The sequence below is a fragment of the Limulus polyphemus genome, unplaced genomic scaffold (assembly GCF_000517525.1).
Source record: "Limulus polyphemus unplaced genomic scaffold, Limulus_polyphemus-2.1.2 Scaffold667, whole genome shotgun sequence".
NCBI classification, from domain to species: Eukaryota; Metazoa; Arthropoda; class Merostomata; order Xiphosura; family Limulidae; genus Limulus; species Limulus polyphemus.
The window spans coordinates 349,189-364,411 of NW_013666277.1; the positions used below are offsets into that span (position 1 = coordinate 349,189).

The 15,223-nt window shown below is 30.4% G+C and overlaps 1 protein-coding gene across 1 annotated transcript; it reads left to right on the forward strand.

Moving 5' to 3' along the window:
* The first annotated feature begins 1,138 nt into the window (after positions 1 to 1,138).
* Positions 1,139 to 10,158, forward strand: LOC106459850 (ribosomal L1 domain-containing protein 1-like). Its single transcript, XM_013919521.2, has 7 exons — positions 1,139 to 1,208; positions 2,263 to 2,432; positions 4,545 to 4,695; positions 5,407 to 5,555; positions 7,768 to 7,869; positions 8,989 to 9,155; positions 9,686 to 10,158. Exons 1-7 carry the CDS (start codon positions 1,170 to 1,172, stop codon positions 10,069 to 10,071), a joined length of 1,164 nt encoding a protein of 387 aa, XP_013774975.1. The 5' UTR covers positions 1,139 to 1,169; the 3' UTR covers positions 10,072 to 10,158.
* Positions 10,159 to 15,223: the final 5,065 nt, after the last annotated feature.

Below are 15,223 nucleotides of genomic sequence, written 5' to 3' on the forward strand. Positions count from 1 at the left end.
CACAACATGACGGGGCAATGTAATGAGTAATGGAACTGCAGTCACAGAGTGTGTAATTGAACTGAGTATTGTTGAAGTTGAGCACGTGAGACGTTCGATGAGAATTATAGCGTTTGTTATAGCGCGACTGTTGAAATTAAGTGTATCGCAAAGTTATATTCAGAAAGAATAAACCAGTTATATTTAAGAAAGGACTTGTTTCGCTAAAGTTTCGTTGGAACGAAGTTACGGAAAATTAACTAACGAACGGAGACGCAACAATATATTTTCACCAACAATTTCCGTAAGAAACGTCAACAAATACCTTACTGATCCACTCGCTTTGGCCGTGTGTAGCTAGCACACAAAATAAAGTCAGTCCTGTACAAGGTGTATTTTATTTCCTTTATGTAAAAAATTTTTACAAGTGTATACACCTTAAAAACTTTTAAATGTTTGGCCACTATACAGTAGGAAAAATGTAATACCTCAGCTAGTATGTATCACACCCTACTTTCCATCGTTCTCACGCCGTCCTCGGTCGTCTCTAATTGTTAAATATTAAAATCTAATGAAATTTACATGAAAATAATAAATAGATAGAAAAGCACGGATCTGACGTTTTCCTGTAATATTTTATTCCTTGCACCTGACAGAACACAGTACAAGAAGTAGACAAGACAGGCATTTACAAATCCTTAACAATGAAATACAGTGTTCAAAGTTAGAGTAATGTAATAGTCCTTTATCATTAACACAGCGCAGAATCGCTAAGAAGGAACTCCTTTATAACAGTTATAATATATACATACATGTATACATCCATTACAAAAGAAAAGCGCACAGTAATATAATCAAATTTGTTAATAAGAAAAAAAAAACACCTTAAAACATAAAACCTTTTGTCAGAGAAAAATAAACATTTAATGATAACAAAAAAATGAAAGAAAATATTATATTAACCATAAAATAAATCATTACCATATTAGTAAGGAAAAGAAAAAAAGTCAAAGAAAAAAGGAACTCAAAATGACTAGCAACGATATAACATTTTAAAATTATACCCTATATTATTAACATAATTATAAATACGTACATTATTTTGATATTTGTTTAATGACATATTTAATTTAACTTATTTGCTCACTAGGTAACACCGTTGTTACACATGTGCTCTTTATCATATTAACATGGCGGTGGAAGATTGTAATTTTGTAGAGGAAGAAAAGGTAAATCTTGTTTTGTTTTATATTTAGGATAATGTGAACTTTTTGAAGGCATCACTAATTAATATTTGAGTTTGATTCCACGAATAAGCTAAAAATACATTTGTTTTTCCTTGTCATGGGACATTGAAACTTAACTTAATTAAACTAATTATTTAATCATTAATGATAATCCTACACTACAGTCTATAATATACTGTATAGGCTACACCATTAAATTAAAGATATTAATACTTAATGTTACCCTAATACTAAGTCGTAAGCGACTCAAGTAGATTGATAATAAATGCATTTTACCAGCCTAATCTTTTTTACACCTATAACAGTCATTGTTCATGTATTTCATAACAAATAGCGACTCGACAATTAATTATTTAATGTGTCTGTCGACAGTGTCGTATCCCACTCCCAGTCCTTGATATGGGTATTAAACAAAAGAACTCATCTACACTGGAGATAGCCGATAGTGTTTGTTGACATGTTGTTACACATTTTCATCTACTTTCACTCTTAATCTCTTGGAAATATATGTAGCAATATCATTACTGTTACTGTTAGCTCCATCTTCAAATCTTTAGGATGATGGGAGCTTCTATAAAATACTATTATATTAATTAGTACATAAGTTTGTTTCTATGAATAAGCTATCAAATTGTTTTTAAGATTAGCTACAAATATAGTTATTTCATAAGATTTTTTTTTGTCCATGTCACATGCCATGGAAACTTAAGAAAACCCTTCATGTTAAAGTTGTACATAGTAATGAGATTGTTGTTCTAGCAGTTATGTTATTAATGTCACTATACACAAAACATACTTGTGTCATAAATAGAGATGAAGGATAGAGGTAGACAAATAACAAAAAAAGAAATGGTTTGAACAGTAACATTTCAAGCAACTGCCCTATAACAGTCAGTATGTAGATCTGGCAAAGAGTAATTGCTGAAAACATTTGTGATTAAACTGTTTCTTCTTTGGTGATTTGTCAAATCACATCCTTCATCTCTTATAATCCAATTAGTTATTGACATAGATTTATTTTCTATATAATAAATAGATCTGTGAAGCTATATCTGCTTTGAGAGGATTGAGCAAAAGATGGGAAGAGAGAAATGAAGGCAAGGAAAAGACTAAGCAACTTTTTGAAGACAAGTGTAATAAAATTGTTCATCTTCAAATTTCCTTGAAGAAGATGCCAAGCCAAAAATTTGTCAAAATGATAAAAATGTGAGTTTTTAAATAAATATTTTTATACTTTCTTCATTGGATAGACTTCTTAAATTATTTAAAATTAGTGATATATTATTAGAAGGCTTTTTTTATCTTTCTTGATGTAATTTTATATAGCCTTTACCAATAAAGCCATGAACAGTGTAATGATACACCAATAATGTATTAATATGCTGTATGTCTAGTAGTGCTATAAGTTTTATGATAAAATAAACAATGCAGCATTAAGTTTTAACTAATTATATCACTATTATTATGATTATGACTTCTTAAAATTGTAAATGCATAGATGCAGTTTTATGTAATATGTTGTACTTGTCAATTATAATTTGATATATGGCTTCTTTAGAAAATTAGTTTAAAAGTCAACTGTTCTGCTTTTAAAATTTAAGCTGATTACAACTGATGACTATTAGACCCATTATCAGAAGTTATATATTTTCTGACAAGTAATTTAATATTAAATATTATTTACAAACTTGTATTTTGAATGGTAGAAATATATAGGTGTTTATGTTTAGCTCTTTAAGCATGGGCTCAGTTCCTGGGACTGACCTCATAACTTTTAAATTAGTAAGTGAAGGTTCATGAAATTTGGCAGGTTATCAGTAAACATTCCAAGGCTTTCATATGCAAAATATCAGATTTTTTTATTAAATCTTAAGGTTTGTTTAGCAATGTTTTTCTTAAGTCCTTTTTTTTTTCTTTTTGCATGTTGCCTATCCAACATGCAATGTAATTTTCATTTTAAGCAGGTCCTAACAGCAGGTCTATCTAAACAACAGACTGTACACAAAAATGTACAAGTAAATAAGCTCAGAGTATTTTCATCATGCAAATTTCAGCTGCATCCATTCTTATATTGACTGAGAAAACATTACTTTTACGATGTATCCAAATTATACAATTACAACTCTTACACCACCTTACGCTTCTGATCAAAGCAAGTTACCTACATAGATCTGAATTCAAAAATATACCCAAAAATGAATATAGCTAATTCTGCTGTTCAAACTTTCTTTCTTTCTTATGAAGATTAGAATGCCTTGTTTCTTCAGTTGGATACTCTCGCTGTGAATATTTTGAAGTTGGATAATCATTTTAATGCTTCACTGGGATATATGTTCACTTAGTTATGTCTGTATTCTTTACCAAAATAAACTTATTCATAAAAGTACTATTTCCTTTGTCATATGAATAAAAACACTTTATTTTTAAATATGAAATTTATTTTGAATTCCTGTTTATTTTAAAAGGAGTATATTTGTAAAATACAACTTTGTGTTTTTACACATTTCAAAATCTGAAAAGCATAGTTTTATAGTTATAGATATTTGTTACTTGTATTAGAAAGTGATCCCAGAAATAGTGAATTGTTCTGTGAGTGTGTAAAAAATAAAAGAATGTAGATCAGAGTTAATATTACATATTTATATTATAGATCAGGGATATTTGTCATTTTAAGTAAGTTAGAATAAATGTGTTCTGTGGCTCAAGTTTTAGAGGTATTGATCTCTGTAAAAACTTCACATATTATTAGTCATACCAGAGGTCATTGGAGATGTGACCTGTAATAATTAGGATAAATGCTTTTGAAACATTAAGTATCATATTGATGTATATTAGTTGAATAATTAAATCTCAAAGAATTGAGGAAAAACAAGATAATTGGACATTTCACAAATACATCACTTATTACGACCATGTCTTTGCCAATAAAGGCTTTACTTGGGAAACCATTGTCATAATAAATAATGTATTTGTGAAATGTACAATTGTCTTGTTTTTCCACAGTTCTGTAATTATGGAGTTTGACCATGTACCAACAGTTGGAAATATCAGTTATATAAATCTCAAATGGTTTAACTGTAACACAAAATAGTGTTAGAAGTAGACAAATCGTTAAATTATGTGTTTAATAAAATCTAGAAACAAAAAGAAGTTTATCTTTCATTATTTTTGAAGGCATGATTGTCAAAAACTTGTTCTTCTAGTGCTAAACATTATCAGGTATGTCAATTTAGCAAGGTTTAGATCTGGAAGAGAAATTAGATTTCAAAGTAATAATATATCACATATAAAATAATATTTTGAATATATTTTATTCAGATCATTACCACATACTTTAATGACTGAAGCCACCAATGTGTGTTTGTTTACCGGAGACCTGAACAGGTGGAATATTAAGGCTGACATAGAACCAACAATTCAACACTATAAGGATTTATTGGCAGAGAAAGGGATTGACTGTATAACTGAGGTTGGTAGTAAGAAAGCTTTTAATTAACGTAGCTTAATTTTTTTATTTACAAAAATCTTTAATTATTTTATAATGTAATTTTTATACCAAATTTAAATGATGGTGTCACACAAACTATAATGTTTTGTTTCCAGTGGTAGGAATGAGAAAACAAAATATCTTGCTCGGTGTCAAATGCCGTATATGGTTCTGAAATGAGCTGTATGCATTTATGTAATTATTGAAATGGTGTTCTTACTGATAATAGGTTTATCTACTTGAATAAAATTGTTATTTTAAAAATTTAATTTTTTTTTGTCATGAATTAAGATTTGCTAGTAAAGAATGTAATTAAGGATATCCAATAACCAAATGGTGTATATCTGGTTTGTAAATTGTGGAAAACAGTCTCAATGTATATTTAAGTATATCATCTTAGTTTCCATTTCAAAACATTTATGATGATATCACTGGTCAGATTCCATAGCCAACAGGAAATTTAAAACATTTTTCATGCAATATGCTTATAGGTTTCGTTTAAGAAATTCTAGATGAAAGCCCGAGGAGTAATGAAATTAAATTTTGATAACATTCTTAGAACATAATACACTTCTGCATTTAGCTATTTAACTACTTCTGGAAGTAAATATGTCAGATTTCTTGAAGTATGTGTTTATGGTTTAAATTCATTAAAATATCATGTTTTACATTGTATGTTGTTAAAATTTTTAGGTCATTCCATTAAGACAATTACGGACAGAATTTAAACCCCAGGAAGCCAAACGACATCTAGCTGATGGTTTCAACATTTTTTTGGCTGATAAGAAAATTATGAACTGCCTTATAGGACTTCTTGGAAAACATTTTTTCAAAAAACAAAAGTAAGTATAATTCAATGAAAAAAAATGTCCTGTTAGTTTGGTTGTTATCGGTCATTTTGTGTTTAAGCTTGTACCTGGAAATTTCATCATAATATAGTCTTAGAATGAGAAAAATATGTTCAGCTTGTTTTGTTTTTTTTGTGTGTGTGTTCTCCTATGGTTTGTTATTGTGAAAGGTAATAGAGCAGAAACATGAAATGTTAGAAGAATTTACTTAATATGTAACTACTTGAAGTGGTTTAGATTGCAAATATATATAAAAAAATCCTTTTTCTTTCTTCTTTCCTGAGCATTTTGTGATGCAAAATTGTTAATTAACCGTATGTTTAGCTTATTTATTTATTTGTGTTGAAACTGGTGATTTTAATGGATGTGTGTTACAAGAATGGAAAGTATTATGCACAACTGGCTTGTTTTTTTACATTTAAGAACTTGAAAGTGGACACTACTAAGCAGTTACTTATTTAAGTGATTTTTTTATAAGTAACTTAAATCCTAATTAAGAGAACCATGAAAGCTTGTTGCTTAATATCAATTAGGCATTGCAAGTTGTCAGATAGACATTTTATAATAGCACAATGATTTTTATTTTTCACACAAGTTAAACATTGATTTTTGTGTGTCACATGGTATATTGAATACAGCACTGGTTTTAATTATATGTTTGTGAAGATCCAGATACTATAGTTTTGTACGAATTAGGAACTCAAATTACTGATATTGACAAGCTACAATATAAAATAAGAATGTCGTATCTTTTCAGTTTGGTAAGATATTGATCATATAATAAATCAAACACAGTGCCACCCTGCCATCCTCTTTCCTTTTTTTGGAAATGCTCCCTTATATAAACTTACTTCTATATATGACATGAATAACCAATCGGAAGCTCAGAATGTCCCACTAGTGGCTTTCTCAGCCATTTTAACGTGTTTGGACGTTTTCTCTTTTCTTTCAAACCAAGATTTCAAAGAGGTAGGTTGTGTCTTTAGTCTGCTCAAAATTCCATATTTTTTTAGACTGAAATAATGCTTAATTACTAAGCTTGATAAATTATAGTGGAATTCTATGGTATTGATATAGTAATTTATGATTTTTTGGTTATTCAACTTTATATATAAAACCTTAAAAAATTATTTCGTTTCATATCCTACATGTGCAAAATTTTACAAGCAACCGAGTACAAAGGTCGTAACTATACGAGATAATTGTTTGCTTCACTTGTTTATTTACTGTTCAATGTTTTAAGAAAAATAAGTTTAAGAACTTATTTCTAAATAGCAATAATCTATTTACATATATAATGTATAATAATTGAAATGTGACTGTATTTTACAAAATACTAGTCTACTAAAACACACCCAAGACAGGTCATTTTGTAAAGACTAAAGGTGAGTTTTATATTATTGGATACAGTAACATGAGTGCACGTGCACCACATCATTGTAACTTCTGTATTGTTAGCCAGGCATGGCTGAAAGGTCAGTATAATAAAAATAAATATATATAAATGTATACTGTTATGAGATTTAAGCTATTTAGTCTAAACATTTATGTTTTGGTGTTATAATCTGTAGTCATTCAAGAATGAAAAAGGCATAACTTGTATTTATTTCCTTTTTTCTTAATGTGGTTATGAGATCAGTCAAATCGACCAAACCCATGCAGAGATTCGTTACTGAAAATAACAGATAAAATATAGTTTTTCTTAAGAAACGTTTGATAATTATCTGCACATTATAAAGATTTTGCATGTGAAATTTCAAAATTTTCTGATGCATAAAAGTATTTTTAGTCTTAAAATTAACATTATTTTGCAGGATAGATAGGCAACATGCAAATAGAAACAAAAAAAAGACATGAAAAAAGCATTGCTTTACAAACCGTAAGACTTAATATAAAAAAAAAATATTATTTTGCATGTGAAAACATTGTAATGTTTACTGATAATCTGCCAAATTTCTTTAACATACACTTACTAATTTAAAAGTTATAGCATAAAAACTATAACAAGCACAAAATAGTTACAAAGTCGGTATCGGCAACTGAGCTCGTGCTGAAAGAGTTAAAGCATCTGAAGTGTTGTGGTTCTGAGCTTGTGTAGTTTTAATATATATGCCAATAGCTTTTTTATATTTATTTAAATTAACTTCTAAAATGCTTTTAAAGGTGTGACTTAATAATGCTAAAACTGAAATCAGCTTTGCTTTAGATACCCACTTCAATTGAATATGGAAGTAGAAAATTTGAAGAAAGAAATTGAGAAAACTCTGAGTAAAACTGTAATGTACGTGAGAGCCCGTGGATCTTGCAGGTTGGTGTCTTGACAATAAAAGTTATCATATAATTTGTTAATTTCATTAAAACCTTTTAAAATTATGAGGGTTACTTTATAATGAAATATTAGAATAGATGTACATTATCATGACAATTGAAACAATAATGTAAAGTGGCTGTAGATTTGCTAACTTTAAAACATTTGTTTAACTGATTACTCATAAAAAAACATTTTCTATTCCTTATCATTTCAGTTTTGTCTGGTTTGTTTTTATAATGTTTGGTAATTATTGGAAATGTTTGAAAATGTGACTATCAAAATCATCAGGTTGGTTTTTCTGAGCAGTTTTATGTTGTAATATTGCCATTCATCAACATTTGATTTATGTTGTAATATTGCCATTCATCAACATTTGATTTATGTTGTAATATTGCCATTCATCAACATTTGATTGCATTATTTCATTGTTTAGATCATCATTACTCCATCATGGAGGCGTTAGTCTAACTGAGGGTAACTTTGGTTCAAGGGACTCATTAAATTTGGTCTGTGTTGTAGGCAACTGAGATTATATGATCAGGAATATAGTCTGGGATATATAAAGAAGTTAGTCTTTACGCCACTTCTCATCTTTCTTAATGTTGAAATATAGTTTAAGATGAAGTTTAAAAAAATAACAGGTCAAATGTTGCCATCTAAACTAATCTTTCAAAATCTGTCCATTTTATAAAGAATTGTATTATAATTTAAGTATTTTAATTGTTGTCTGTACAATTTCAAATACAGTGATACTTTAATAAACTAAATAGGGTTGCTGCACGTCATATTGATGTTAAAGTATTAAGAGCTGTAGACATAGAGATTACTGTTATATCCAAAACAGCCTTACTTGTCTCTATTGTCAAACCAGACATTACAAGGTAAAGGAAATAAAAAATTAAATTATAGGAATACATGGTACATTTATATACTGGATGTTTATAGAATTAACTTTTAGTTTCATTGTGGGACAATATAGAATACTGCAAGTTTTTTATGTACTTGTGTGTATTGAAACATAAGTCAATAAGTGAATATATGCATTGAATGTTTAATGCTGTATTTATAAAATTATAGCAAATCTATTTTCTTTAATGAAGATGTTTTAAATTACAGTACTGTACCAATTGGTCATCTCGATCTCTCAGATGACATGATAAAAGACAACATCCTTGTGGTATGTAAAAAGCTTGCTGAGGAAGTACCTGGAAAATGGGAGAATATCCATTCATGTCACATCAAAACTGACAAATCTGTTGCTCTTCCCATTTATATGTCATCGGGTAATTTGTATTATGTTAAACTTGAAATATATTTTGGTACATTATTTGTATGTAACAATATCACAAAGTTGTTGATTGTTAAGCACAAAGCTATACAGTGGGCTATCTATGCTGTATCCATCCTTGATTTTAGCATTATAAGCCTGAAGGGGAGGGGGGTATATTATAAAAGATAAAAACAAAAAAACTGTATCTTGCAAATCATTTACCACTCCTCAGTTAGATTTTGAAACCATACTGAAAATTATAAGTTTACAATGTAAACTTCTTCGTATGAGATACTATTTGGCTGATGTGAAAGAAAATAGCATAATTTACCATTTTAAATACATTATTTTAAAAAAATATTAAATTGATGCAGCTTGTTTCATAAGTCTACATGTTTAAGAAATATCAGTATTTGTAAAAGTATAAATTGTTTCTGACTGTGATGCTGCTCAAAATGATCATTATGATAATTGTGAACAAGTCTTTGACTGTTTACTACTTAAATTATTTCTGTGTGATTATGCATTTTGCTTCTTTTTCAGCATCTATAAACAATGTTGTCTTGCCTAAGGATGACCCTACTAAGAAACAGGTGGTGGGAGATGTGACCACACTTCGAAAGACTCATGTTAAAGTGTTTCCGGATGGAAAAGTATCAGTTGTACAAAACAGCAATGCTGAGGATTCAGACAACGATCAATCAGAAACTGAAGAACTGGAAAAAAGAATGTTAAAGATTGAAGAGAAGAAAATGCAAAAGCTTAAACATAAGCAGTTTAAAAGAAGACGACTCACAAAGAAGAGAAAGAGAAGCACTTTGTCTAATGAGTTTGATAAAACAGAGAAAGGAAATTCCCCTGGAAAGAGGATGAAAAAGATTGATTTTGAAAAACATAAGACTACAGCTGCTGTAGACAAAGATAATTGAAAAATTGGGTTAACCTATGAAAAAAAAATTAAAATTTGAGTGAAGACTCATTGTAAAAAGAAATAAATATATAAATTTTGTGAGTTAGTTTCAAGTTACTGTATATATTAGTGATATGAAATATCTTTTCCCGAAATTAATATTTTTTGTCAAAAAGTTTATTCTCATAAAAGGAATGTATCCACAACAGCATTACTCGTCTGTAGTGTCAAACATCTAATTATCGTATAGAAGAAAAAAGTTTCAATATTTAGTGAAATTCTCCTTAGGATTGTGACAATAATGTATTCAAGATTAGATATTTAGTAAAACTTTTCTCTTAGTAGCTTTAGCATATTGTGTCAGGCTGCAGAAGGAAGGGTCCAGGGTTTGAGACATTAACTGCTCAACAAACACTGTATTTTCATATATAAGATTGATATATGTCACATTTACTCCCATTATTCGGTTCAGAGCCAAATAAAGTTCTTGTGATGACAGATACTTCTTGTTAGTAGTTAACAATTAGGAATGACTACACTTGAACTCTAGAGACCTTTGACTTGACCATTCAGTCCACATGCACATACCGAGTTATTCATCTTGACAAATTACAAGTCTCGTATAAAAGTTATTTATGTATACCAGACTTCTATGTAGTACTTACAATTGAAAAACTTTGGTTTATTTCATCATTGCATTTGATAAGTAGATGGATATCTATGTATAATACAGATATTTGCAAAACTGGTTAACACTGAAGTATCTCGCAACTACGTGCAATTACAATGTACAGTTATGATGGTTCCATGACTTGTGCAAGACACCTAAGAATGAGTTCCTCATACACCATCCAAGATGGCTGTACATCTGTTAAGGAAACTATGTTCCCACTTTCTCATCTTAAATGGAAGACCTTCTGGACCCACCCTTATAAGAGGAAATCGAGTTTTCAAACTAAAATAATTTTTCATTGAAGCTCTGTTGTACAAAGGGTAAAGATTACAAGAGTAAATTAGAATATTTCAACAGTTGTATACAGAAAGTAGGTGAATAGTTTTTGAAAAATATACATTTTAAATACTTTTCTATAGAAAATTAGAAAGATACATGTAGCTGTTTTTTTTTTATATTGATATTCAAACCTAAGGCACATTTCTATTAAAATAAGCCCCCAAAAATGCAAGCTTCCAAATATTAAAGTAATTGTATAAAAAAACGTATGCAAACTTGGCAATCCTGATATTATTGAGTGTGATCCATGTTCTACCCTTTCGTTGGTATCGTCCACTGATCTGTATGTATGTATAGCACTTAGCCGGTGCTATGTGGGTTTATAAGTACATACCAGAGGAGGGTCTTACATTAGTTCATGTAACTTAATGTAGTTTAGATTTGTAAAAATCCCATGAGATTATATTACAGGGTATATTAGATGCTTACAGTAAATCAGAAATAGACAACAATGATATGCTAAAGACAATAGCAATGGAATTTTTTTTAATATAGAAATACAGAAGAACTACCTCATCTTTAGAAGGTAAAAACAAATATTTGCTTATCAGTTATTACATTTGCTGTTGGTGCTGAATGATGGGATTATTCATATAGACAAATTTAGAGCAACATCGATATTTGTAAGAAAGAACCTTCTAATTACATTTAAATTTATTAGAAAGATATGCACAAGAATCTTTGATGCAACTGTAAGAACATTTATGAATTTTTTCACATGGTCACAAAAATTTAAATTGATGATAACAAAACAGCACAGTTGCTACAGAAAGTATCAATTACCACGATTCTGGTATTATTATAGCCTAATGTATTAACTGTTGTAGTTGAAACTTAAAAGTTTGGTGTTTCTGTAAGAAAAAGGAATTCATTAATAGATATTTTAGAAAAATCTCTTCCGTGCCAAATTGAGATATACTGATATGTGAATAAACGAGTTCTTCGAAATAAAAAAAAACATCTTTATCTCTTCTTTGTGGATATTTTGTTACACCCAAGACTTCACCTCGTTCCATGATTTGATAGCGGCGTACGCTATCCAAGTGCATTTTAATATTATACGTAAGGATTAAATTATTACAACCAAATTGTCAATTTAGGTGCAAGCTATAATCAATTTACCATAATAAAGTCAAAATAATTAGTGCGGGATCACGCTGATGATGTGGAAGTTTCGTTCATGAGCACTTGAAGACTGAGTAGTATAAGATCAAAATATTGATGATTTATTGTGTTTGTTATTTAACGAATTGAACTAGAATGTTTCAGTCTTTTATCGTCTCTAAATAAAATCGTTGTCTTTTATGCTTATGAGTTTGGAACTTCTGTAATATTAGAAAGTAAAGTATCGGCAGAGCACAGATAACTCATTATGTAGCTTTGCGCTTAACAAAAAATAGCAGCGTGTTGTGTACTTCATTTTATGTACGACGGACCGTCGCCTTATACTAGAGTTGGGCATTGATCAAGATGGCTACACTCCCTCGAGACTTATTTCTCAGCTGGTCGACATTCAAAATGATGTTCCACACTGTCTAAATCTCGTGTTATTTAGTTGAAAAACAGCGCTATTCACGTGACTGTTCAAACACAAAGAATGTTTAACCTCGAGATATCACATAACTTACCATTGTCAGACAATGATGATGATGACAAAACCTTGTCGAAACGTTGTACACTTGCTGTTATATTAAACTTATATTAAAGTTTTGCTTCATTACCCATTCAAGCCGTCTCCAGCCATTATTGTTAGACATTGTTATCAACCTTCATGCACAAGGCCCAGCTGTACCCACTATAAGCAGACCAGTTGTTTTATCCAAGTGATGGTAAAGGACATAGGCAGCTAGAACGAATTCGACTCAACTTGACCACAGGTTATGCTAAAAACTGCATATAAACGATTAAAAAATTTCTACGTCAAAATCAGAAACTAGAAAACTTATGGTATGCCTCCATACTACAAGTCCTACCCATTGTTTATATAAAGTCTTAATACGGTATATAAAATATATTTTGGAGCTCCATCACGTCATTACAAATCTGGTTATTCTCTACTTGACGATCGTACATCTTAACAATAATTCTGCAGCGTAGTTTACATTGCAAAAGGATGTGTGATAACGTTTCTTGTCTAAAGCACACCCTTCCTCCCTCTGTGCTTTTCATAAGCTACCAAGTGTACGAGAGTGACGGTTTTCCAATGCTCGTTTAAACAGTTCGCTCACACAGAAATAAATAGGTGCTAGATCTGACGAATTGACCAATATGCATTCATGTGGATTAGCATGAATACCCATTTCTTTCTCCATCTGCTTAAGGTATGTGACGGTTGAACAAATATGTCATGGAAACAACATGTGCCATTTTTCCAGATGGCGTTCCTCCTTGATTATGTTGCGTACTGTTGCTTGGGGCACGTGGATGGCTTTTGTCATTGATCTTTGTGTTCCTGTATTTTTACCTTTTACAAAATGCTACACTTTGCTTACCACGGCTGGTTGCAGATCTCTTTCTTGATGGTCCTGGTTCTCCAAGTTGAACCACATATTCTAATGTCATTAATTACAAAAGAGATTCCCGTTTTGTAAATCATAACTCACCAGTCTGAACAACCTGAGTATATGAATATTTTGCGTAGAAAAGGGCTGTTGCTTACCTTTCTCAAAATTGATCAATTTTCGGTGGCATCGAACTATTTACGAACGGCAAACAATGTCAAAATGTACTTATGTTACATTCCTTTTACCGCGACTTTATGTCGGCTGTGGCTATCATGTGATTTTCTGAGTTGCATATTCAAAATCACTTTATTATAGTGCACTGCACTACATGTAAAGTTTTATTTTATTTTTTTATCTAGAAACTTGATTAGGTTTAGATAATATTACATAGAATCTAATGGGGTGAAGTTCATTCTTGTGGTTTGGCGAAAAGCCTTTGGGCTAATGACGATAAAAATTGGGTTTCTATACCTGTGGTGGGCACAGCACAAATAGCCCATTGTGTAGCTTAGCTTTTAACAACAATTCTTGTGGTGTAAGTTTTATTAACGTTACGCTTCTATTTTTTGTTGATAGCGAAATTTAAACATTTAAAAGGCAAAAACTATCATCTAGAGGATAGTGTGTTACAATTCACATCTTGTTAGAGCAAAAAATAATAAATAAACACTGCGCTCTACACTCCGCAGCCGTCGGTGTGTTATAAGGACGATAGTCAAATCCCAGTATTTAGACAGATAATAGCAGCCCAAGTTCTGACTAGTTGCCTCTCCTCTAGTCCACTAGTTCAAAATTATGGACAGCTGGTGCAGATAGCCCTCGAATGCCTGTGTGAGAATATCCGAAAGCATATGACGCGTTACAGATGCTTTATTTCGTTGTACCAAATTTATCCTGAAAATAAAATAAATAGGCATTTGTTGTAGTGCAAACTTGCTCATAAGTAAAAGGACTTGCAATTTCAAAAATGTTTAATTGGTTTTTGGTAAGCCTTTATCATGAGATCTAGTCATAATGGAAAACCCACTAAAAATAAACAGTTACAGATAAGTTTGTTTGTAATTAAGCACAAAGCTACACGATGGGCTATGTGTGCTCTGCCCACCACAGGTATCGAAACCCCGGATTCTAGCGTTGTAAGTCCGCAGGCATGCCGCTGTGCCACTGGGGGGCGTTACAGATAAAGCAGGTGAACAATAAGCATATCTCACAGTATTCTCATGGGCCATGTATGTATTTTATAACTAATTTAATTACTGGAAGAGTATTTAGTAATATATGATGGGAAAATGTCATATTTACTTTTTTAACATTTTCTTTTTCTCCTTCTTTTTAATGAAATAGATAGTAAACCATGTTAATTACTGTTACTAGAAATGTTACAATTAACATTTGGACGACTTTTTTTTTCAAAACTTGTTATAGTTCCCTTGACATGAATGTTTAGTGTAAACTCCAGCAAATATTTAGATTACTAAATAATTCTGTAGTTTATACGTACCATATTCTTTTATCATTCAAATGTAGATTTTTTCAAATTTCGGGAATATATTTCTTATCTTTTTTTATAATTCTTTTTGATCCTATAATTAATATTTATTACAAATATATAATTTTGTTTATTTGTTATTAAATAATAATAATTATTATTATTA

Coding starts and splice junctions, on each gene's coding strand:
- LOC106459850 (XM_013919521.2), top strand. CDS start 1,170: ATGGCGGTGGAAGATTGTAATTTTGTAGAGGAAGAAAAG. Junction 1,209..2,262: donor ATTTTGTAGAGGAAGAAAAG/GTAAATCTTGTT, acceptor TATAATAAATAG/ATCTGTGAAGCTATATCTGC. Junction 5,556..7,767: donor CATTTTTTCAAAAAACAAAA/GTAAGTATAATT, acceptor GCTTTGCTTTAG/ATACCCACTTCAATTGAATA.